The 23498-nt window shown below is 42.6% G+C and overlaps 1 protein-coding gene across 1 annotated transcript in view; it reads left to right on the top strand.

The window, feature by feature from the left end:
- UBE4B (ubiquitination factor E4B) overlaps window positions 1–23498 on the top strand; it is a 618413-nt gene that overhangs the window by 299687 nt on the left and 295228 nt on the right. The window contains exons 16-18 of the mRNA XM_053691155.1: window positions 11528–11641; window positions 12073–12271; window positions 12760–12898. Coding sequence (XP_053547130.1) covers window positions 11528–11641; window positions 12073–12271; window positions 12760–12898 — 452 coding nt within the window. The remainder of the gene's footprint in view (window positions 1–11527; window positions 11642–12072; window positions 12272–12759; window positions 12899–23498) is intronic.

Here is a 23498-nt window from a genome sequence, read left to right as displayed (position 1 = left end):
CCGGCCTATTCTTCATCGAAGCTGCGTATTGGGTGAACATAAAGACAACACTCTATACTCGACGGATTAAACATATTGGGGCTTGGAATATTACATTTAGAATTTGGAAATAACGATACGCTGAAGAGCATAACTGCCTCACTAATTTTGCATGGTGGGAGCCGCCATTTTGAGGACAATACATCATACCTGCAGGCCTCTAGACAAGTATCCAGTCTATGGGAAACTAAAGCCACATCCCCTTTCAACGCTTGCGATTAAGCATTTAACATGGAGATTTCTTCCTACTTCCTAGAGGAGCTACAATGCTTGCTTGAGAGTCATCACACTGCCTTAGCAGACAAGCTGTACGCACCGCCTGACAGGAGTCGCACTTACCAGTTCCAGTATCCCAATCTAAGTGAACCTGTTATGTCTGGATGGGGGTGGTGGCGCTCTGGGGCCCCAGCGCTTAAACACTATCTTTAGTTTACCTACAGGGACCGGAAATTAAGTGATGTGGAAAAGTCGGTACAGTATGAAAAAGTGAGGGCTACAAGAGTAGAAACTGCCTTCAAAAGCTCAGAAAATCCACCTCAACCCTGTGTAATCACATCTGAACCGCTTCGATCAGATATGTCGAGAAGCCAGGAGACTAATGACGATAACCCGCAAGAGACTCCCACTCAGGAATATGATCATAGCTGTAGAAACCTCACGGTGCACATCATGCACCCTTCTACGTCTGTATCGAAGCCGCATGTTTGCCTCCAATCTACGGAACGCATCCCACTAGCTTCATTGCAATTGCATTTATACCTCTATGCAATCTCCCTACTTTTGAGAAGATGGGACCCTGGTGGCACTCCGGATTACCTTAGAGCTGACATTCAGCCCACCATATACAAACTACTGTACAGGTATATAGTGAACTCATGCCTATTCAGAACGCCGATCATAATGCTTCAATGTCTGCAAATTAAGCCTATTTCTTCCGCTATACACGTATTCGTAACTTAAAGGTTTGTAGCAGATGTAATTGGTTGTATTTCTATTAATACTGCAATTGTTTTCCTAATTTATTGATCGTTCGTAGGGCTGATTTTTATTGTTATTTTCCATCTTCAGTATGCTTTATGTAATTTGCAAAACTCATACCCTGTTGGTTTGGCCATTGCTATACTCTGACGCAAAGTTTTATTTCAAACCATTTGACATGCCTCTAGCGCAGGCTGGATCTGCATCATTACTATTTTTTACTCATAACATCTTAACTAAACTATACAAACCATGTCAAACATAAGAGAATAAAATGAAAGGCTCCAATATGCAAGGTCTAACATTGGTCCAGTATATCATCAGCTCATTCCTATTTTCCCTCCTAGTAATTTATATGCCCATGAGACTATATGCATAGATATATCGCTTTATGTTGAAGCTGGTTTACTGTGAGCTACGATGCAACAGCTTATCTTGTTTTTGGTGATCAGCTGCTATACAGAATCCATTCACTTGTAAGCGTGATTTGTCCTAACATTTAATATAATTAGCTAGAACATAGTTTAATCCCCCATGTGGAATACAATAATGCTTTCAACCTATTTAATCCAGTTAGTGCATACACATGTGTGTCTACTTAAGGCTCCATTTCCTAAGTTTTGGATCTAGGCAACTTTTTATTTAACCCATTTCTAACAATTCTCTAGACGACTTTTGTACTCACGAGAAAGCGGATGGTTATTTGTATGCTAGAGTGATAATATATACGGATACAAAATCTTTATAAATTCATTGCACATAAATATTTTTTATTGAAACAGTTAAATTTCACACTTATTAATCTTAGCTAGGTTTATTTGAGCTCTTCTCCGCTGATCCTCAATTACCATTTGTATAGAGCCTTATAAGATAGGATATTAAGTTGACCCATCTTTTGACTAGAAGTATCTATCTTGGCTATACCACAAACTGTCCTAAGATTGATAAGAGATATAGAAGAATTTTGTTTCTTTCAGTAAATCCTCTTTACTCCAGAAAGGGCAAACTTTTTAGTACCTGCTACCCAACACACCCAAAACACCTCCCCCCATATAATGATAAGCCTTCTAGATTAGGATTAACCATGCGGTTTTTCTTGCCTATACCGCAACCCTAACTTTTCCCCTTAGTATTTAGTCTAACAGAATAACATAATATTGACCCTACCTACCCTACCCATCTCAGCAAGACTAATGTAATTCATGACATTTCTGAGGTGTGTAATATGCACTATGGTTCTATTGTACATGACACATTGAATGTTATAGTATCAATATCTTTCTAGATTGATATGCCTTTAGAATATTGTACCTTAAATCATCTGTGTGTATTGGCATGTAATATTGTTGTGTAGATTTACTGTAATTCTTCATATACTGTTTACTGATGCCGGTTTATGCCATTATAATGTCTGTCTAAACACCTCAATAAAAAAAAATAAAAAAAAATGATTAGCTGAGCTTCCGAATGTGCAGTCCTTTGTTAAGGCTCCGACTAGGATCAGACCTGTGTTTAGACCTGTGCTTAGACCTGTTACTTGGAGTCTAAATCTTGTTTCTCTTGCAAGATGTATCGAGTCCACGGATTCATCCATACTTGTGGGATATTCTCCTTCCTTACAGGAAGTGGCAAAGAGAGCACCCACAGCAGAGCTGTCTATATAGCTCCTCCCTTAGTTCCACCCCCCAGTCATTCTCTTTGCCTACTCTAAGTACTAGGAAGGGTAAAGTGAGTGTGGTGACAAAAATGTTAGTTTTTAGTTTCTCAAGTTTCTCTCTTTTCTCTGTGTCTGACTGCTTGGAGATTGAACGCCTGATTTTATCAAAGCGTGGTTTCTCTGAGTCGGTCATTGATACCCTGATTCAAGCTAGAAAGCCTGTCACCAGGAAAATCTATCATAAGATTCTGCGCAAATATCTTTATTGGTGTGAATCCAAGGGTTACTCATGGAGTAAGATTAGGATTCCTAGAATATTGTCTTTTCTCCAAGAAGGATTGGAGAAGGGATTATCAGCTAGCTCCTTAAAAGGACAGATTTCTGCTTTGTCTATTCTTTTACACAAACGTCTGGCAGATGTTCAAGCGTTTAGTCAGGCTTTAGTCAGAATCAAGCCTGTATTCAAACCTGTTGCTCCGCCATGGAGCCTAAACTTAGTTCTTAAAGTTCTTCAAGGGGATCCGTTTGAACCTATGCATTCCATAGATATTAAGCTTCTATCTTGGAAAGTTCTGTTTTTAGTAGCTATCTCTTCGGCTCGAAGAGTTTGAGTTATCTACTTTACAGTGTGACTCACCTTATCTTGTTTTCAATGCAGATAAGGTGGTTTTGCGTACCAAACCTGGATTCCTTCCTAAAGTTGTTTCTTATAGGAATATCAATCAGGAAATTGTTGTTCCTTCACTGTGTCCTAATCCTTCTTCAAAGAAGGAACGTCTGTTGCACAATCTTGATGTGGTTCCTGCTTTAAAGTTCTACTTACAAGCAACCAAAGATTTCCGTCAAACATCTTCATTGTTTGTTGTTTTTTTCTGGTAAGCGGAGAGGCCAAAAGGCTACAGCTACCTCTCTCTTTCTTTTTGGCTGAAAAGCATCATCCGTTTGGCTTATGAGACTGCTGGCCAGCAGCCTCCTGAAAGGATTACGGCTCATTCTACTAGAGCAGTGGCTTCCACATGGGCTTTTAAAAATGAGGCTTCTGTTGAACAGATTTGTAAGGCGGCGACTTGGTCTTTGCTTCATACTTTTTCCAAATTTCTCCAACATAGGTGTGTCCGGTCCACGGCGTCATCCTTACTTGTGGGATATTCTCTTCCCCAACAGGAAATGGCAAAGAGCCCAGCAAAGCTGGTCACATGATCCCTCCTAGGCTCCGCCTACCCCAGTCATTCTCTTTGCCGTTGTACAGGCAACATCTCCACGGAGATGGCTTAGAGTTTTTTAGTGTTTAACTGTAGTTTTTATTATTCAATCAAGAGTTTGTTATTTTAAAATAGTGCTGGTATGTACTATTTACTCAGAAACAGAAAAGAGATGAAGATTTCTGTTTGTATGAGGAAAATGATTTTAGCACCGTAACTAAAATCCATGGCTGTTCCACACAGGACTGTTGAGAGCAATTAACTTCAGTTGGGGGAACAGTGTGCAGTCTCTTACTGCTTGAGGTATGACACATTCTAACAAGACGATGTAATGCTGGAAGCTGTCATTTTCCCTATGGGATCCGGTAAGCCATGTTATTAAGATAGTAAATAAGGGCTTCACAAGGGCTTATTAAGACTGTAGACTTTTTCTGGGCTAAATCGATTCATTATTAACACATATTTAGCCTTGAGGAATCATTTATTCTGGGTATTTTGATATGATTATATCGGCAGGCACTGTTTTTGACACCTTATTCTTTAGGGGCTTTCCCTAATCATAGTCAGAGCCTCATTTTCGCGCCGGTATGGCGCACTTGTTTTTGAGGACAGCATGGCATGCAGCTGCATGTGTGTGGAGCTCTGATACATAGAAAAGTCTTTCTGAAGGCATCATTTGGTATCGTATTCCCCTTTGGGCTTGGTTGGGTCTCAGCAAAGCAGATTCCAGGGACTGTAAAGGGGTTAAATATAAAAACGGCTCCGGTTCCGTTATTTTAAGGGTTAAAGCTTCCAAATTTGGTGTGCAATACTTTTAAGGCTTTAAGACACTGTGGTGAAATTTTGGTGAATTTTGAACAATTCCTTCATACTTTTTCGCAATTGCAGTAATAAAGTGTGTTTAGTTTAAAATTTAAAGTGACAGTAACGGTTTTATTTTAAAACGTTTTTTGTGCTTTGTTATCAAGTTTATGCCTGTTTAACATGTCTGAACTACCAGATAGATTGTGTTCTGACTGTGGGGAAACCAAGGTTCCTTCTCATTTAACTATATGTATTTTATGTCATAAAAAAATTTAGTAAAAATGATGCCCAAGATGATTCCTCAAGTGAGGGGAGTAAGCATGGTACTGCATCATCCCCTCCTTCGTCTACACCAGTCTTGCCCATACAGGAGGCCCCTAGTACATCTAGTGCGCCAATACTCCTTACTATGCAACATTTAACGGCTGTAATGGATAATTCTATCAAAAACATTTTAGCCAATATGCCCACTTATCAGCGAAAGCGCGACTGCTCTGTTTTAGAAAATTCTGTAGAGCATGAGAACGCTGATGATATGGTTTCTGAAGGGCCCCTACACCAGTCTGAGGGGGCCAGGGAGGTTTTGTCTGAGGGAGAAATTTCAGATTCAGGAAACATTTCTCAACAAGCTGAACCTGATGTGATTACTTTTAAATTTAAGTTGGAACATCTCCGCGCTCTGCTTAAGGAGGTGTTATCCAATTTGGATGATTGTGATTATCTGGTCATTCCAGAACCACTATGTAAAATGGAAAAGTTCTTAGAGGCCCCGGGGCCCCCCGAAGCTTTTCCTATATCCAAGCGGGTGGCGTACATTGTTAGTAAAGAATGGGACAGGCCCGGTATACCTTTAGTACCTCCCCCCATATTTATAAAATTGTTTTCCTATAGTCGACCCCAGAAAGGACTGATGGCAGACAGTCCCCAAGGTCGAGGGGGCGGTTTCTACTCTACACAAGCGCGCCACTATACCCATAGAAGATAGTTGTGCTTTCCAAGATCCTATGGATAAAAAATTAGAAGGTCTGCTAAAGGATGTTTGTTCAGCAAGGTTCCCTTCTACAACCAATTGCATGCATTGTCCCTGTCACTGCAGCCGCGTGTTTCTAGTTTGACGCCACCTTGCAATTGGCTAGGTTAGCGGCGAAAAAATTCTGGGTTTGCTATTGTGGCGCAGAGCGCTTTGGTTAAAATCTTGGGCAGCGGATGCGTCTTCCAAGAACAAATTGCTTGACATTCCTTTCAAGGGGAAAACACTCTTTGGCCCTGACTTGAAAGAGATTATCTCTGATATCACTGGGGGCAAGGGCCACGCCCTTCCTCAGGATAGGTCTTTTCAAGACCAAAAATAAACCTAAGTTTCGTCCCTTTCGCAGAAACGGATCAGCCCCAAGGGCTACGTCCTCTAAGCAGGAAGGTAATACTTCTCAAGCCAATCCAGCCTGGAGACCTATGCAAGGCTGGAACAAAGGAAAGCAGGCCAGGAAACCTGCCACTGCTACCAAGACAGCATGAAATGCGGGCCCCCGATCCGGGACCGGATCTGGTGGGGGGCAGACTCTCTCTCTTCGCTCAGGCTGGGGCAAGAGATGTTCTGGAACCTTGGGCGCTAGAAATAGTCTCCCAAGGTTATTCTCTGGAGTTCAAGGGGCTTCCTCCAAGGGGGAGGTTCCACAGGTCTCAGTTGTCTTCAGACCACATAAGAAGACAGGCATTCTTACATTGGGTAGAAGACCTGCTAAAAATGGGAGTGATTCATCCTGTTCCATTAGGAGAACAAGGGATGGGGTTCTACTCCAATCTGTTCATAGTTCCCAAAAAAGAGGGAACGTTCAGACCAATCTTAGATCTCAAGATCTTGAACAAGTTTCTCAAGGTTCCATCGTTCAAGATGGAAACCATTCGAACACTTCTTCCTTCCATCCAGGAAGGTCAATTCATGACCAAGGTGGATTTCAAGGATGCGTATCTACATATTCCTATCCACAAGGAACATCATCGGTTCCTAAGGTTTGCATTCCTGGACAAGCATTTCCAGTTTGTGGCGTTTTCTTTCGGATTAGCCACTGCTCCTAGGATTTTCTCATAGGTACTAGGGTCCCTTCTGGCGGTGCTAAGACCAAGGGGCATTGCTGTAGTACCTTACTTGGACGACATTCTGATTCGAGCGTCGTCCCTTCCTCAAGTAAAGGCTCACACGGACATTGTCCTGGCCTTTCTCAGATCTCACGGATGGAAAGTGAACGTGGAAAAGAGTTCTCTATCTCCGTCAACGAGGGTTCCCTTCTTGGGAACTATAATAGACTCCTTAGAAATGAGGATTTTTCGGACAGAAGCCAGAAAAACAAAACTTCTAGACTCTTGTCGGATACTTCATTCCGTTCCTCTTCCTTCCATAGCGCAGTGCATGGAAGTGATAGGTTTGATGGTAGCGGCAATGGACATAGTTCCTTTTGTGCGCATTCATCTAAGACCATTACAACTGTTCATGCTCAGTCAGTGGAATGGGGACTATTCAGACTTGTCTCCGAAGATACAAGTAAATCAGAGGATCAGAGACTCATTCCGTTGGTGGCTGTCCCTGGACAACCTGTCACAAGGGATGACCTTCCGCAGACCAGAGTGGGTCATTGTCACGACCGACGCCAGTCTGATGGGCTGGGGCGCGGTCTGGGGATCCCTGAAAGCTCAGGGTCTTTGGTCTCGGGTAGAATCTCTTCTACCGATAAATATTCTGGAACTGAGAGCGATATTCAATGCTCTCAAAGCTTGGCCTCAGCTAGCGAGGGCCAAGTTCATACATCAACCATCAAGGGGGAACAAGGAGTTCCCTAGCGATGGAAGAAGTGACCAAAATCATTCTATGGGCGGAGTCTCACTCCTGCCACCTGTCTGCTATCCACATCCCAGGAGTGGAAAATTGGGAAGCGGATTTTCTGAGTCGTCAGACATTGCATCCGGGGGAGTGGGAACTCCATCCGGAAATCTTTGCCCAAGTCACTCAACCGTGGGGCATTCCAGACATGGATCTGATGGCCTCTCGTCAGAACTTCAGAGTTCCTTACTACGGGTACAGATCCAGGGATCCCAAGGCGGCTCTAGTGGATGCACTAGTAGCACCTTGGACCTTCAAACTAGCTTATGTGTTCCCGCCGTTTCCTCTCATCCCCAGGCTGGTAGCCAGGATCAATCAGGAGAGGGCGTCGGTGATTTTGATAGCTCCTGCGTGGCCACGCAGGACTTGGTATGCAGATCTGGTGAATATGTCATCGGCTCCACCATGGAAGCTACCTTTGAGACGAGACCTTCTTGTTCTAGGTCCGTTCGACCCACTCCAGCTGACTGCTTGGAGATTGAACGCTTGATCTTATCAAAGCGAGGGTTCTCAGATTCTGTTATTAATACTCTTGTTCAGGCCTGAAAGCCTGTAACCAGAAAAATTACCACATAATTTGGTATATCTGTTGGTGTGAATCTGCAGGATTCCCTTGGGACAAGGTTAAGATTCCTAAGAGTCTATCCTTCCTTCGAGAAGGATTGGAAAAAGGATTATCTGCAAGTTCCTTGATGGGACAGATTTCTGCCTTGTCTGTGTTACTTCACAAAAAGCTGGCAGCTGTGCCAGATGTTCTAGCCTTTGTTCAGGCTCTGGTTAGAATCAAGCCTGTTTACAAAATTTTGACTCCTCCTTGGAGTCTCAACCTAGTTCTTTCAGTTCTTCAGGGGGTTCCGTTTGAACCCTTACATTCCGTTGATATTAAGTTATTATCTTGGAAAGTTTTGTTTTTGGTTGCAATTTCTTCTGCTAGAAGAGTTTCAGAATTATCTGCTCTGCAGTGTTCTTCTCCTTATCTGGTGTTCCATGCAGATAAGGTGGTTTTGCGTACTAAACCTGGTTTTCTTCCAAAAGTTGTTTCTAACAAAAACATTAACCAGGAGATAGTTGTGCCTTCTTTGTGTCCTAATCCAGTTTCAAAGAAGGAACGTTTGTTGCACAACTTGGATGTAGTTCGTGCTCTCAAATTTTACTTAGCAGCTACTAAGGATTTCAGACAAACTTTGTCTTTGTTTGTTGTTTATTCTGGTAAACGGAGAGGTCAAAAAGCAACTTCTACCTCTCTCTCCTTCTGGATTAAAAGCATTATCCGATTGGCTTATGAGACTGCCGGACGGCAGCCTCCTGAAAGAATCACAGCTCACTCCACTAGGGCTGTGGCTTCCACATGGGCCTTCAAGAACGAGGCTTCTGTTGATCAGATATGTAAGGCAGCGACTTGGTCTTCACTGCACACTTTTTCTAAATTTTACAAATTTGATACTTTTGCTTCTTCTGAGGCTATTTTTGGGAGAAAGGTTTTGCAAGCCGTGGTGCCTTCCATTTAGGTGACCTGATTTGCTCCCTCCCTTCATCCGTGTCCTAAAGCTTTGGTATTGGTTCCCACAAGTAAGGATGACGCCGTGGACCGGACACACCTATGTTGGAGAAAACAGAATTTATGTTTACCTGATAAATTACTTTCTCCAACGGTGTGTCCGGTCCACGGCCCGCCCTGGTTTTTTTAATCAGGTCTGATAATTTATTTTCTTTAACTACAGTCACCACGGTAACATATGGTTTCTCCTATGCAAATATTCCTCCTTAACGTCGGTCGAATGACTGGGGTAGGCGGAGCCTAGGAGGGATCATGTGACCAGCTTTGCTGGGCTCTTTGCCATTTCCTGTTGGGGAAGAGAATATCCCACAAGTAAGGATGACGCCGTGGACCGGACACACCGTTGGAGAAAGTAATTTATCAGGTAAACATAAATTCTGTTTTTACAAATTCGATACTTTTGCTTCTTCGGAGGCTATTTTTGGGAGAAAGGTTCTACAAACAGTGGTGCCTTCCGTTTAAGGTACCTGTCTTGTCCCTCCCTTCATCTGTGTCCTAAAGCTTTGGTATTGGTATCCCACAAGTATGGATGAATCCGTGGACTCGATACATCTTGCAAGAGAAAACAGAATGTATGCTTACCTGATAAATTTCTTTCTCTTGCGATGTATCGAGTGCACGGCCCGCCCTGTCTATTTAAGACAGGTAGTATATTTTTATTTTAAAAACTTCAGTCACCTCTGCACCCTATAGTTTCTCCTTTTTCTTCCTAGCCTTCGGTCAAATGACTGGGGGGTGGAGCTAAGGGAGAAGCTGTATAGACAGCTCTGCTGTGGGTGCTCTCTTTGCCACTTTCTGTAAGGAAGGAGAATATCCCACAAGTATGGATGAATCCGTGGATTCATCGCAAGAGAGAAATTTATCAGGTAAGCATAAATTCTGTTTCTTTGAGTTTTGCAGCAGGCTCTGTTTGATCCCATACATACTATTGATATTAAACTGTTATCTTGGAAAGTTTTTGTTTCTATTAGCCATTGCTTCTACTCGCAGGGTCTCTGAGATCTCCGCTTTACAGAGTGACCCTTCCTACCTAGTTTCTCGTGCTGATAAGGCGGTTTTGCATACTAGGTAAGGTTTCCTACTGAAGGTGGTGTCGGATCGTAACATCAATCAAGAGATTGTTGTTCCTTTCTTGTGTCCCAATCCTTCTTCAGCGAAGGAAAGTTTGCTTCACAATCTGTATGTCATTTGTGCTTTGAATTCCTTAGTAGCCTGAAGGCAAAACTTCAGACAATCTTCATCTTTGTTTGTTTATGCGGGTATTCGTAGGGGGCAGAAGGCCACTACGTCGTCTTTGTCTTTCTGGTTGAGGAGTGTCATCCGCTTGGCTTATGAGAAAGCGGGACAGCAGCCTCCTAAAATGATTATGGCTTATTTCTCTAGATCAGTTGCCTCTTCCTGGGCTTTTAAGAACAAAGCCTCTATGGATCAGATTTGTAAGGCTGCTACCTGGTCCTCCTTACATACTTTTTCTCAATTTTACACGTTTGATGTGTTTGCTTTGGCTGATGCAGCTTTCGGGAGAAAGGCTTTGGTGCCCTCAGATTAGGGTACTCCTCTTTCTTTATTTGCTCCCGTTATTCCTTCAGTGTCCTCTGGAGCTTGGGTATTGTTTTCCCAACAATAAGGAATATCATTGTGGACTCTCCCTGCCTTATGGAAAGAAAACAAAATTCATGCTTGCCAGATAAATTCCTATCTTTCCTGGCAGGGAGAGTCCACAACCACGCCGTTAGAATTTTTTTGGGCGTCTCCTTTTTTGTTATTCTTCTGGCATCTTTATTACCCTGATGTTTCTCCTACTTTTCCTTGTTCCCTTGGCCGAATGACTGGGGTTGGGGGAAGTGGGAGGGATATTTAAGCCATTGGCTGGGGTGTCTTTGCCGCCTCCTGGTGGCCAGGTGTTGTATTCCCAACAGTAAGGAACGTCGGCGTGGACTCTCCTTGCCAGGAAAGAAAGGAATTTATCTGGTAAGCATACATTTTTGTTTTTCTGTGAGCTAACGGTTTGAATTGTCCTCCAATCAGAGCTCTAGCTACAAAAAAGTGCCATATGGGGAGAGTGCTGATTGGACAACAATTAAAACCTTTAGCTCACAGAAGGTTTGTGATGCATTCAACTCCCTTTTCTACAATATCACTAACATTCCAGGTCTGATTTTAAAAAGCGTTGAGTTTACCATCACTAAGTTTATAGGGACCTTTTAATCCAAAACTGTATCGATACAGCATGTTGTTGCTAAAACAACCTTCATAGAGTTAAAAAAAAGAAAATGTCCTCAGCTCTAGTCATGGTATAGCTGTACTGATGTGTGTATCTTGTGATGTAGATGATACCGATATAGAGCAGGTTATTTTCATGCTAAAATATTTAACACATTTCTTGTTTTTGTGATTTTTTTTATTTTTTCCAGCAAGAATTGTTTAAGATTTTGCACAGTATTCTTCTAAATGGGGAGACCAGGGAGGCGGCCCTTAACTACATGTCCTCTATTGTCACAGCCAACATGAAAAAGGCACAGCTGCAGGTAAAATTACTCAGTGCTACTAAAGTGATATTTTAGCTTACAGGCAGTGATTTAAAGGGACAGTAAATGCCAAAATGTAAACTTTCATTATTCAGATAGAGCATGTAATTTTAAACAACTTTCCAATTTACTCTTATCTAATTTGCTTTGTTCTCTTGTTAACCTTTGTTGAAAATCACACCTAGGTAGGCTCAGGAGCAGCAGTGCATTACTGGGAGCTGGCTACTGAATGGTGGCTGAACATATATGCCTGTTATGGGCTCACCCATGTTCAGCTAGCTCCCAGTAGTCCATTACAGTTTACTAAAACACAGGATACTAAAAGAACAAAGCACATTTGTTCATAGAACTACATTGTAAAGTTGTTTCAAATTGTATGCTGGGTGTCACGTCTCTTTAAATACCGTGTTTTTATCTGTTATAACTTGCAGGCGGATGACAGGCTGGTATCAACAGACGGATTCATGCTGAATTTTCTGTGGGTGCTGCAGCAGCTTAGTACGAAGATCAAGTTAGAGACTATTGATCCTAAGTATATTTTTCATCCCAAGTGTCGAATCGCATTACCGAACGACGAAACACGCATTAAAGCCACCATTGAAGAGCTGACCAGTTGGATGTCTGACTTAAGTAAGTTGTATAATTGTTGTAGCAGGTATTGTCTCAGTTCAAGCAAATGTAACATCTAATAATGTATTCTATATTTGTATGCACCCATGTGAGCTGTGTATTTTGTGCTCAGCTATCTTCTGCTGTCCTAAAGCAAAGTCTAGGCAGTCAGCTTATATCTGATCAGTTATTCTGAAGTGTCAGCTAGAAGATAGATGGAAGATTGTGATGAGATGTCACTTGGTATTTTCCATGCCACTGTCATCGGCTATACTCTCCTGATGGCAGGGTCTATGGCTTTTTCTTCTCCTTGTAGACACCACTTGCCAATATAATGCAAATTTAAAGTGAGTGTCTAGTGGTAAAGCTAATGACTGCTTTCTTGTTATTTTGATTCTGTTTGCTTCATTCCACATTCTTTTTTTAAGGTTTTTTCCTTTTCTTCATTGTTAAAATATGAAAAAAGAATGTAGCCTTAGTATGTTATGCATATTTATTTGATTGTCTAGATCAAGATCCTTCATTTTTCTCGGAGCCCAAGTTTCCGACAGAGTGTTTCTTTTTGACATTACATGCTCATCATCTTGCCATCCTGCCAAGCTGTCGGCGCTACATCCGACGACTCCGCGCTATCCGTGAGCTTAACAGGTAAGCTAAATCGAGAAAAAATAGAGCTTGCACTGACCTTAAAAGGTCTGCTAGTCTTACTGTTAGATGTATGCAAATAATATTTAATGCAAATATACAGTTCTATGTATAAAACTAAATTATATTGTCACAAGTCAGTTATTAAAAAGTGAAAAAAATGTTATCGTAAATCACAATGTTGCAAAATATTGTTCAAATACACTTATCTATGTAATCCTTGTATGATGTCCCTTTATTGTTTTGAATCTGGCCTGTTGCCAGTTATTTCAGTGCTCGCATAAATAGTCTATAGTACACTGTGATAAAATGGGAGAAATTGAGAAATTTCAAGCAAACAGTCTGTCTCATTGGTTTTCTTTTCCTGTGTAGCGAAGGATAATTCTTCCATGATAGTTTCAGACCCAGAATCTTTCCAGAGGCCTATCCTTTCTAGAGCCAAATTGGATCATGCTTTAAACAGATGCCAGCAAACAAGGCTTGGGTGCTCTTTAGGGGCATTATGCTAAAGGGGCTTGAGACAGGCAAACCCAGTTTTTACCCTCAAATGTGTTGTAAATCAAAACCATTCTTCAGGCTTTGCTTTATTTTCAGGACCATCTTGCATGAACAGTGGTAAAGATCATGTCAGACAACATGACTGCAACAGCTTAAATTCAGTTTCAGGAAGGAACAAGGAATCGGTCTGCTCTAAAGGTAGTTGCACCAATCTTCAGTTAGGTTCAGCATCCTGTTCTAAATTTGGCTGTAGTCCATGTTCCAGGAACAGAGAATCTCACTGCAAATTTTCTAAGCAGGTACCAGGTTTCTCCAGTTGAATGGCAGCTCAACAAGAGATTGTTCCAAATGATTATGAACAGATGGGGAGTTCTGGAGATTACTCTAATGGCTTACTGTGTAAAATGCCAGATTTTAAGATTCTTCAGTTGCTTTCCAACACCTCAAGCACTTGTTGTGGATGCTCTTCTTCAGGGTTAGTTATGTCTTCCCTCCAGTTCTTCTAATCTTCATCTGCTGAAAAAGGATTCAGGAAGAGACGGCAACCTTCATAGTGATTTTTCCCTTCAAATGATGAATATTTCTACTCCTGTTATTCAAATTATTTTGCAGAATAGAAAGTGGTCTACCTACTGAACCTATTATAGAATATGGGATTTTTTTTATACGTGGATTGATGCACCATAATGCTTCTACATCATCCTTTTGTCTATCACAGATGCTTGATTCCCTAAATGATTTTTTTATTCAAGGACTTAGTGTTAGAACCTTAAAGGTTTAGGTATCTGCCTTTTCAGCAATCTCTGAAGTTAAGTGGAGCCCTTGATTATTTTGTTGCCATCACGTCAGCTAGACATGTTTCTGAATTGGAAGCCCCTTCTGTTAAGGGTCATTTTTTTGTTTTCCATCAGGATTAGGTAATTTTCCATACTGTTTGAATTTGCTCCTAAAGTTTTCTTTGACTTTCATAAGGATCGGGATATTGTGCTTCCTTTTTGTCCGGAGAGACAAGGATCACAGTGTGATACGCTGTTTACACATTTATGTTTAATGAACACAAGTTATTCACAAGACAGTTCATAGTATCTAACGGTCCTAAACAGGGCCAAGCTCCTAGACAATCTTTAATTTACAGTTGGATTGTCCAGGCCATCACCAGAGCATACACACAAAAGGGTGAACATGTGCCGGATGGTTAGTTGCAACTTTCTGGGCTCTTGAGGCAAATGCTACACTTTGAAGAAGTGTTTGGAAATCCTATCATACATTTGAGTCACATCTATAAAATTGATGTGCGCCAGTCTTCTTCTTCTAAATCTTGTCTCAAGAGTTTGTCTTAAATAAACTATATTATTTTCTTTCCAATGGCATAGAGAGTCTACGAATCCATTCAATTAATAGTAGGAATTCAACTCCTGACCACCAGGGGAAAGCAAAGAACACCCAACAGAACTGTTAAGTATCACTCCCACTTCCCATAACTCCCAGTCATTCTTTTCTTTGTACATCGTAGGGTGTTTGTGAAGATGGTGTCTGAAGAAAATCAACTTTTAATCCTTTAATGGGTACTTTTCCCTGCAAGCGAGGATTGAGGTTATGCTGTGTCCATGTCTCACTCTTTAGTAAGAGTAATGGTGGCTTTTAGCAGTTGGAAGACGGTGCGATAGTCCTTGCTTTCCTTCCATCGTTTATGCTACCCATATATAGAAAACTAGGGTTGGTTACTCTGTTTTTTCTTCTTCTCTAGGTCCCTGTCAGAAATGTTGGTCAAATCCTGATTTAAATGTCTACCCACAGGGTCGGGTCACTGTCAGAAGCCGGTGAAACTGACAGACCAGAAGCTGGTGTGGAATAAAGAATACTTAGAACCGTGAGTCCTGTACCCTGCCCTCATGGCTTGTTACCTAATAGGGCTGATGAGGGTAAGGGACTTTTTCCTATTATACTCTGTGTGGGGGGACATTGAGGGGCCTTTCTAGGGGCTAATAGTGTACAATCCCTTTATTCCAGCAACTGTCTAAAATGGAGATTAAGCTTATCGGTATTTTATGTGTAAGAGGGGTCTGCTATAATCCTTTCAGATGGGAATTATTTAAGTACTCGTGATGCCGTTTTAGATCGAAGGGCTAATTTACACGGACCGCAGCACAGTTCCCTGGGCAGTCAGGGTTCTTTATCACTGAGATTAATCCTTTTTAGCTACCCTAGGATTGCGCCACTATCATACACAATCCAAATTTATTTACATCATCCTTTTAAGTGAGGTTTCTAATATCCCTATTCAAGACATGTTAGCATGTTGGGGAGTTTGTGTAGTTTTATTTTCACCTACGTAGTTTTGGCACGGTTCTAGAGTGGTACGCAGTCCTAATGATCTCTAGCCCTCTTAGTTCAGAATAGTAGTCATGGGATTTTGATAATTTTACTTGAACTAAGGGAGTGATCCGTAAGAGGACCTTAACTATTTAGTGGCCTCAATTTCTTTCTAATGACATGGTGAGTCCACGGATCATCATCAATTACTGTTGGGAATATCACTCCTAGCAAGCAGGAGGAGGCAAAGAGCACCACAGCAAAGCTGATAAATATCACTTCCCTACCCACAATCCCCAGTCATTCTCTTTGCCTGCAGTGCAAGGAGGAGGTGAAGTTTAGGTGTCTGAGAAGTTTTTCTTCAATCAAGATTTTATTATTTTTAAAGCGGAGTTAGCTTACTCTGATCTTTCCTGGGGTCTAGCCTTAGTCCACTTCAGTCTCTTTAGGTCAGTGGTGGCTTTTAAGCACTTGGGAGCTTGTGGGGTACAATCCTCACTGCATTTTCTCAAGAATTTGCTGCCCTAATTAGAAAGCCTGAGTAGGTTTACTCAGATTCTTTCTTTCTTCACAGGTCCATGTAAGGTGCTGCACCCTCTCATACCAGGTCAGCTCTCCTGCTGCCGAACAGGATTTTTTCAAGTAAGTGCCATTTAATTTCTTTTTAATGACGCAATGAGTCCACGGATCATCTTAATTACTAATAGGATATTCACCTCCTGGTCAGCAGGAGGCGGCAAAGAGCTCCACAGAAAAGCTGTTAAATAGCTCCTCCCTTTCCTCCCACCCCAGTCATTCTCTTTGCCTACGTTAGTGAGAAAACAGTCCAAGAAACCTGCTGTGGAATCGAGGACAGCATGTGGGACGTGCATCCGATCCGTAAGGGGGCAGGTTTTCTTTCTTCAATCAGACTTTGGTTTGGGATAAAGATCCCTGGGGGGTGTACATGGTGTCCCAGGGATACAAGTTAGAGTTCCAGTCTTTCCTCCCAGGGGCAGGTTACTGCTTTCAAAATTATCGGCAGTCCAGAGAGGCGCTCTTACACCAAGTACGGATTCTCTCCAAGCTGGCAATGACAGTTCCTGGTCCAGACAGGAATGAGGTTGGGGATGCTATTCTGATCTTTCCACAGTTCCCAAGGGAGGGAACCTTCAGATCTATTTTAGGTTCTTCTCAGGGTTCTCAGAGCGCCGTATTTCAAGATGGAATCTCTCTTTTATACATAATATAATAATAATTTGCGATTTATATAGGCTTTTCTCCCTGTGAGACTCAAAGCACTTTATAAATATACCAACATAAGACATAAAAGTTAGGAGTTTCTGAAGGTCAGATAAGCGGACTGAATGCCTGATGGAAGAGGTGGATCTTTAGCTTTTTTTTTAAAAGTCTGTAAGGACGGTGCCTCTCTGCGCACGGTAAAGAGTTCCAGAAAGTAGGGGCAGCGTGGCAGAATGCTCTGGAGCCTGAGTTTGTCCTTATTCTTGGCACTGAGAGGAGGGATGTGTTGGCTGACCTAAGTGAACGGGATGGGATGTAGGGTGTCAGGAGCTCTTTCAGGTACTGTGGGCCTTGGTTGTTTAAGGCTTTGAAGGTCAGCAGGCCAATTTTAAAATATGTTCCCCATTTAATTGGAAGCCAATGCAGGGAGTGGAGAACAGGTGTTATGTGGCAGGAGCGAGTTTGATTGGTCAATAGTCTGGCTGCTGCGTTTTGTACTGTCTGAAGGTGATGGAGTTCTTTTTTTGGGAGGCCCAAGTAAAATGCATTGCAGTAATCTAGCCTAGAGGATACAAATGCATGGATTAATGTTGGCATATCATCCGGTGGAATTAAGTGTTGTATCCTGCTATGTTTTTCAGCTGAAAGTAGGCAGATTTTATTACGGGGGAAATCTGCTTTTTTAAAAGATAGTCCAGCGTCAATCAGCACTCCGAGGTTTCGTACCTTTGCTGAACTAACGAGTTCAGAGCCTCCAAGCTCCAGGCCAGTTGGGTGATCGTGGGATATTTTTGATGCCCGGGTTCACTCCTGAGATAGTTACGGTTCATTCCACGAAGGCCGATGCTTCTTCATGGGCATTCAGGAATGAGGCTTCTGGGGAGCAGATTTGCAAGGATGCAATTTGGTCCTCTCTTTACACTTTTTCAGTGTTCTATAAATTTGACACTTTTGTTTGGCCGGGGCTGTTTTTTGGGAGAGAGGTTTTTTTTCTTGTGTTTTTTTTTTTTAAGCAGTGGTGCCTTCCGTTTGGGTTCCCTGTCTTGTCCCTCCCGTATCATCTGTGTACTCTAGCTTTGGTATTGAATCCCATTAGTAATTAAGATGATCCGTGTCATTAAAAAGAAAACAAAATTTAAGCTTACCTGATAAATGTATTTCTTTTTTTACACGACGAGTCCACGGCCGCCCTGTTTTTTTGAAAGACAGATTGTTGGTTATTATAAACTTCAGACACCTCTGCACCTTGGTTTTTCCTTTCTATCCTTAACTTAGGTCGAATGACTGGAGTAAGAGGGAAGGGGGGGAGCTATTTAACAGCTTTGCTGTGGTGCTCTTTGCCGCCTCCTGCTGACCAGGAGGTGAATATCCCATTAGTAATTAAGATGATCCGTGGACTCATTGTATCAAAAAAGAAATACATTTATCAGGTAAGCATAAATTTAGTTTTTTCTTTTGCAAAGGAGAATCTGGCACTTTTAACAGCTAAGGGCTTTTTTTTATTAATGGGACATTAAGAATTTTAAATAAAGACCTTCATGTTTGGGGTTAATTGGTATTGTTGTGGGCATTGAGACTGTGAGGAGCAGGGATTTCTTGGTGGCTCAGTTAAGTTTTTTTATTACGGATGTTAACTTGCTTTTTATTTTGACATGTCAGTTTGTTTTACTTAAGCCATTTCAGGCACTGAAAAGGGGAGGGTCCTTTATAGAGGAGGTTCACCTTTTGGCGCGCATTCAGTGCGACTGTGGAAACTGACAGAGCTGCAGAGCTGTGACGTAGTTGTTGGCTACTCTGGTCTCCTTTTTCACTGTGCTGCCGTTGCAGGTCCGGATCGTTTCTTCTGTGTGGGAAGTCACTACTGAGGGCTGCAGGACAGCTAGGCACCTCAGTATAGCTACTGAGGTATTTAGGTTGCCTGGGGTCAATTTGTTTTTTTCCGTACATTCGCTGAAACATATTACAACTTTCTTAAAGGCACAGTACTTTTTATTTTTGTTTGAAATTAAAACTGGTGTATCCAGTCCACGGGTTCAACCATTACTTGTGGGATATTCTCCTTCCCAACAGGAAGCTGCAAGAGGACACCCACAGCAGAGCTGTCTATATAGCTCCTCCCCTAACTGCCACCCCCAGTCATTCTCTTGCAGCTCTCGACAAGAAAGGAAGTATCAAGAGATATGTGGTGACTTAGTGTAGTTTTTACCTTCAATCAAGAGTTTGTTATTTTTAAATGGTACCGGCGTTGTACTTTTTTACTCTCAGGCAGAAATTGGAAGAAGAATCTGCCTGGAGGTTGATGATCTTAGCGGTTTGTAACTAAGGTCCATTGCTGTTCTCACACATAACTGAAGAATATGGGAAAACTTCAGTTGGGGGGACGGTTTGCAGATCACCTGCTTTGAGGTATGTTCAGTATATTTTTTTCTAGAGAGATAAGGTCTAGAAAATTCTGACAGTGCCTGGTATATTTAAGGTAAGCCTGATACAGTGATTTAACAACGACTGGGATCATGCTTACAAGATAAGGGTAATATTCATGTTAACTCTCATATTACTTAGTGTAAAAACGTTTGCATAACTTACAGAAAAAACGTTTTATCTCTGAGGGTGATAAATCTTTATTTGGGGCCTAGTTTTCCACATGGCTTGTTAGATTACTCCTAGGAGTACTTTTTTAAGGCCCTCTGACATTGAGTGCATGGTGGGAGGGGCCTATTTTCGCGCACTTTATGCGCAGTTGATATCCAGTTCCCTAAAGGAGTCCTCTGGCATCTAGGAGCACTATAGAGGGTTTTTTCCTGCAAAAATCGTGTTTAAGGGCAGGTAGGAGCCACAGCAGAGCTGTGGCAGTGTGTTTGACTGCTTTTTAACGGTTTTACCTTTTTTCTAATCCGGTTTGGGGCCTAAGGGGTTAATTATCCATTTGCAAGTGGGTGCAATGCTGCTTTAGTCTCTTATACACACTGTAAACATTTCGTAGAGTTTACTACTTTTTAACACTGTTTTGCAGTTTATGTGGTAGTTTTTTTCTCTTAAAGGTACAGTACCGTTTTTGTTTAATTGCTTTTTCACATTTATTAAAGTGTTTTCCAAGCTTGCTGGTCTCATTAGTAGTCTGTTAAACATGTCTGACATAAAGGAAGCTCCTTGTTCATTATGTTTAGAAGCCATTGTGGAACCCCCTCTTAGAATGTGTACCAAATGCACTGACCTTTCTATAAGTTATAAAGGCCATATTATGGCATTTAAAGATTTATCACCAGAGGTTTCTCAGACTGACAAAAGGGAGGTTAAACCACCTAGCTCTCCCCATGTGTCAGAACCTATATCTCCCGCGCAAGTGACGCCAAGTACATCTGGCGCGTCCAATGCGTTTACCTTACAAGACATGGCTGCAGTTATGAATCATACCCTCACAGAAGTATTGTCCAAACTGCCAGGGTTACAAGGAAAGCGAGACAGCTCTGGGGCTAGAACAAATACAGAGCATTCTGACGCTTTAGTAGCTATGTCTGATATACCCTCACAATGTACAGAAGCCGAAGCAGGAGAGCTTCTATCTGTGGGTGACATTTCTGATTCAGGGAAGGCGTTACTTCAGTCTGACTCTGAAATGACAGCATTTAAATTTAAGCTTGAACACCTCCGCGTGTTGCTCAGGGAGGTTTTAGCGACTCTGGATGACTGTGACACCATTGTAGTCCCAGAGAAATTGTGTAAAATGGACAAATACTTTGCAGTGCCTGTTTACACTGATGTTTTTCCAATCCCTAAGAGGTTTTCAGAAATTATTACTAAGGAATGGGATAGACCAGGTGTACCGTTCTCTCCCCCTCCTGCTTTTAAAAAGATGTTTCCCATAGATGCCGCTACACGGGATTCGTGGCAGACGGTCCCTAAGGTGGAGGGAGCAGTCTCTACCCTAGCTAAGCGTACAACTATCCCCGTCGAGGACAGTTGTGCTTTCCTAGATCCAATGGATAAAAAGTTAGAGGGTTACCTTAAGAAAATCTTTATACAACAAGGTTTTATTCTCCAGCCTCTTGCATGCATTGCCCCTGTCACTGTTGCAGCGGCTTTCTGGTTCGAGTCTCTTGAAGAGGCTCTACAGGTGGAGACCCCGTTGGATGATATCCTAGACAGGCTTAAAGCTCTTAAGTTAGCCAATTCATTTATTTCTGACGCCGTTTTTCATTTAACAAAGCTAAAGGCTAAGAATTCAGGTTTTGCCATTCAGGCACGTAGGGCGCTATGGCTTAAATCCTGGTCAGCTGACGTTACTTCAAAGTCTAAGCTTCTCAACATCCCCTTCAAAGGGCAGACCCTATTCGGGCCTGGATTGAAGGAGATCATTTCTGATATTACTGGAGGAAAAGGCCACGCCCTTCCCCAGGATAGGTCCAACAAATTAAGGACCAAACAGACTAATTTTCGTTCCTTTCGAAACTTCAAGAGTTGCGCAGCTTCAACTTCCTCTACTGCAAAACAAGAAGGAAATTTTGCCCAGTCCAAGCCAGTCTGGAGACCTAACCAGGCTTGGAACAAGGGAAAGCAGGCCAAAAAACCTGCTGCTGCCTCTAAGACAGCATGAAGAAGTAGCCCCCGATCCGGGACCGGATCTAGTTGGGGGCAGACTTTCTCTCTTCGCCCAGGCTTGGGCAAGAAATGTCCAGGATCCCTGGGCTCTGGAGATTGTTTCCCAGGGATATCTTCTGGATTTCAAAGCTTCATCTCCAAAGGGGAGATTTCATCTCTCACAATTATCTGCAAACCAGATAAAGAGAGAGGCATTCTTACGTTGCATTCAAGACCTTCTGGTTATGGGAGTGATCCACCCAGTTCCAAGGGAGGAACAGGGGCAGGGATTCTGTTCAAATCTGTTTATAGTTCCTAAAAAAGAGGAAACTTTCAGACCAATCTTGGATCTCAAGATCCTAAACAAATTTCTCAGGGTCTCATCCTTCAAGATGGAGACTATTCGAACCATCCTACCTATGATCCAGGAGGGTCAATATATGACTACCGTGGACTTAAAGGATGCTTATCTCCACATTCCGATACACAGAGATCATCATCGGTTTCTCAGGTTTGCCTTCCTAGACAGGCATTACCAGTTTGTGGCTCTTCCCTTCGGGTTAGCCACGGCACCAAGAATCTTTACGAAGGTTCTAGGGTCCCTACTGGCAGTTCTAAGGCCACGAGGCATAACGGTGGCTCCTTACCTAGACGACATTCTGATACAGGCGTCGAATTTTCAAATCGCTAAGTCCCATACGGACATTGTTCTGGCATTCCTGAGGTCTCACGGGTGGAAGGTGAACGAAGGAAAGAGTTCTCTCGTCCCTCTCACAAGAGTTTCCTTCCTAGGAACTCTGATAGATTCAGTAGAAATGAAGATTTTTCTGACAGAGGTCAGGTTGTCAAAGCTTCTAACTTCCTGCCGTGCTCTTTATTCCACTTCTCAGCCGTCAGTGGCTCAGTGTATGGAAGTAATCGGCCTAATGGTAGCGGCTATGGACATAGTTCCGTTTGCCCGCCTATATCTCAGACCACTGCAACTTTGCATGCTCAATCAGTGGAATGGGCATTACACAGATTTGTCCCCTCTGCTAAATCTGGATCAAGAGACCAGGGATTCTCTTCTCTGGTGGCTATCTTGGGTCCATCTGTCCAGGGGAATGAGTTTCCGCAGGCCAGAATGGACTATAGTGACGACAGATGCCAGCCTTCTGGGCTGGGGCGCAGTCTGGAATTCCCTGAAGGCTCAGGGTTCATGGACTCAGGAGGAAGCCCTCCTTCCGATAAACATTCTGGAACTAAGAGCGATATTCAATGCTCTTCAGGCTTAGCCTCAGCTAGCTGCGGTCAGGTTCATCAGATTTCAGTCGGACAACATCACGACTGTAGCCTATATCAACCATCAGGGGGGAACAAGGAGCCCCCTGGCAATGTTGGAGGTTTCAAAGATAATTCTATGGGCAGAGGTTCACTCTTGCCATCTCTCAGCAATCCATATCCCAGGAGTAGAGAACTGGGAGGCGGATTTCCTAAGTTGGCAGACTTTTCATCCGGCGGAGTGGGAGCTCCATCCGGAGGTATTTGCCCAGTTGATTCAACTATGGGGCAAACCAGAACTGGATCTCATGGCGTCTCGTCAGAACGCCAAGCTTCCTTGTAATGGGTCCAGGTCCAGGGATCCCAAGGCAGCGCTGATAGATGCTCTAGCAACGCCCTGGTCCTTCAGCCTGGCTTATGCGTTTCCACCGTTTCCTCTGCTCCCTCGTCTGATTGCCAAGATCAAGCAGGAGAGAGCTTCGGTGATTTTGATAGCTCCTGCGTGGCCACGCAGGACTTGGTATGCAGATCTGGTGGACATGTCATCCTTTCCACCATGGATTCTGCCGCTATGGCAGGACCTTCTACTTCAAGGTCCTTTCAAACATCCAAATCTAATTTCTCTGCGTCTGACTGCTTGGAGATTGAACGCTTGATTCTATCAAAGCGTGGTTTTTCAGAGTCGGTCATTGATACCTTAATTCAGGCTCAAAAGCCTGTCACCAGGAAAATC

This window comes from Bombina bombina, chromosome 8, assembly GCF_027579735.1.
Source record: "Bombina bombina isolate aBomBom1 chromosome 8, aBomBom1.pri, whole genome shotgun sequence".
Taxonomy (NCBI): domain Eukaryota; kingdom Metazoa; phylum Chordata; class Amphibia; order Anura; family Bombinatoridae; genus Bombina; species Bombina bombina.
This window is presented reverse-complemented; position numbering and strand designations above follow the sequence as displayed.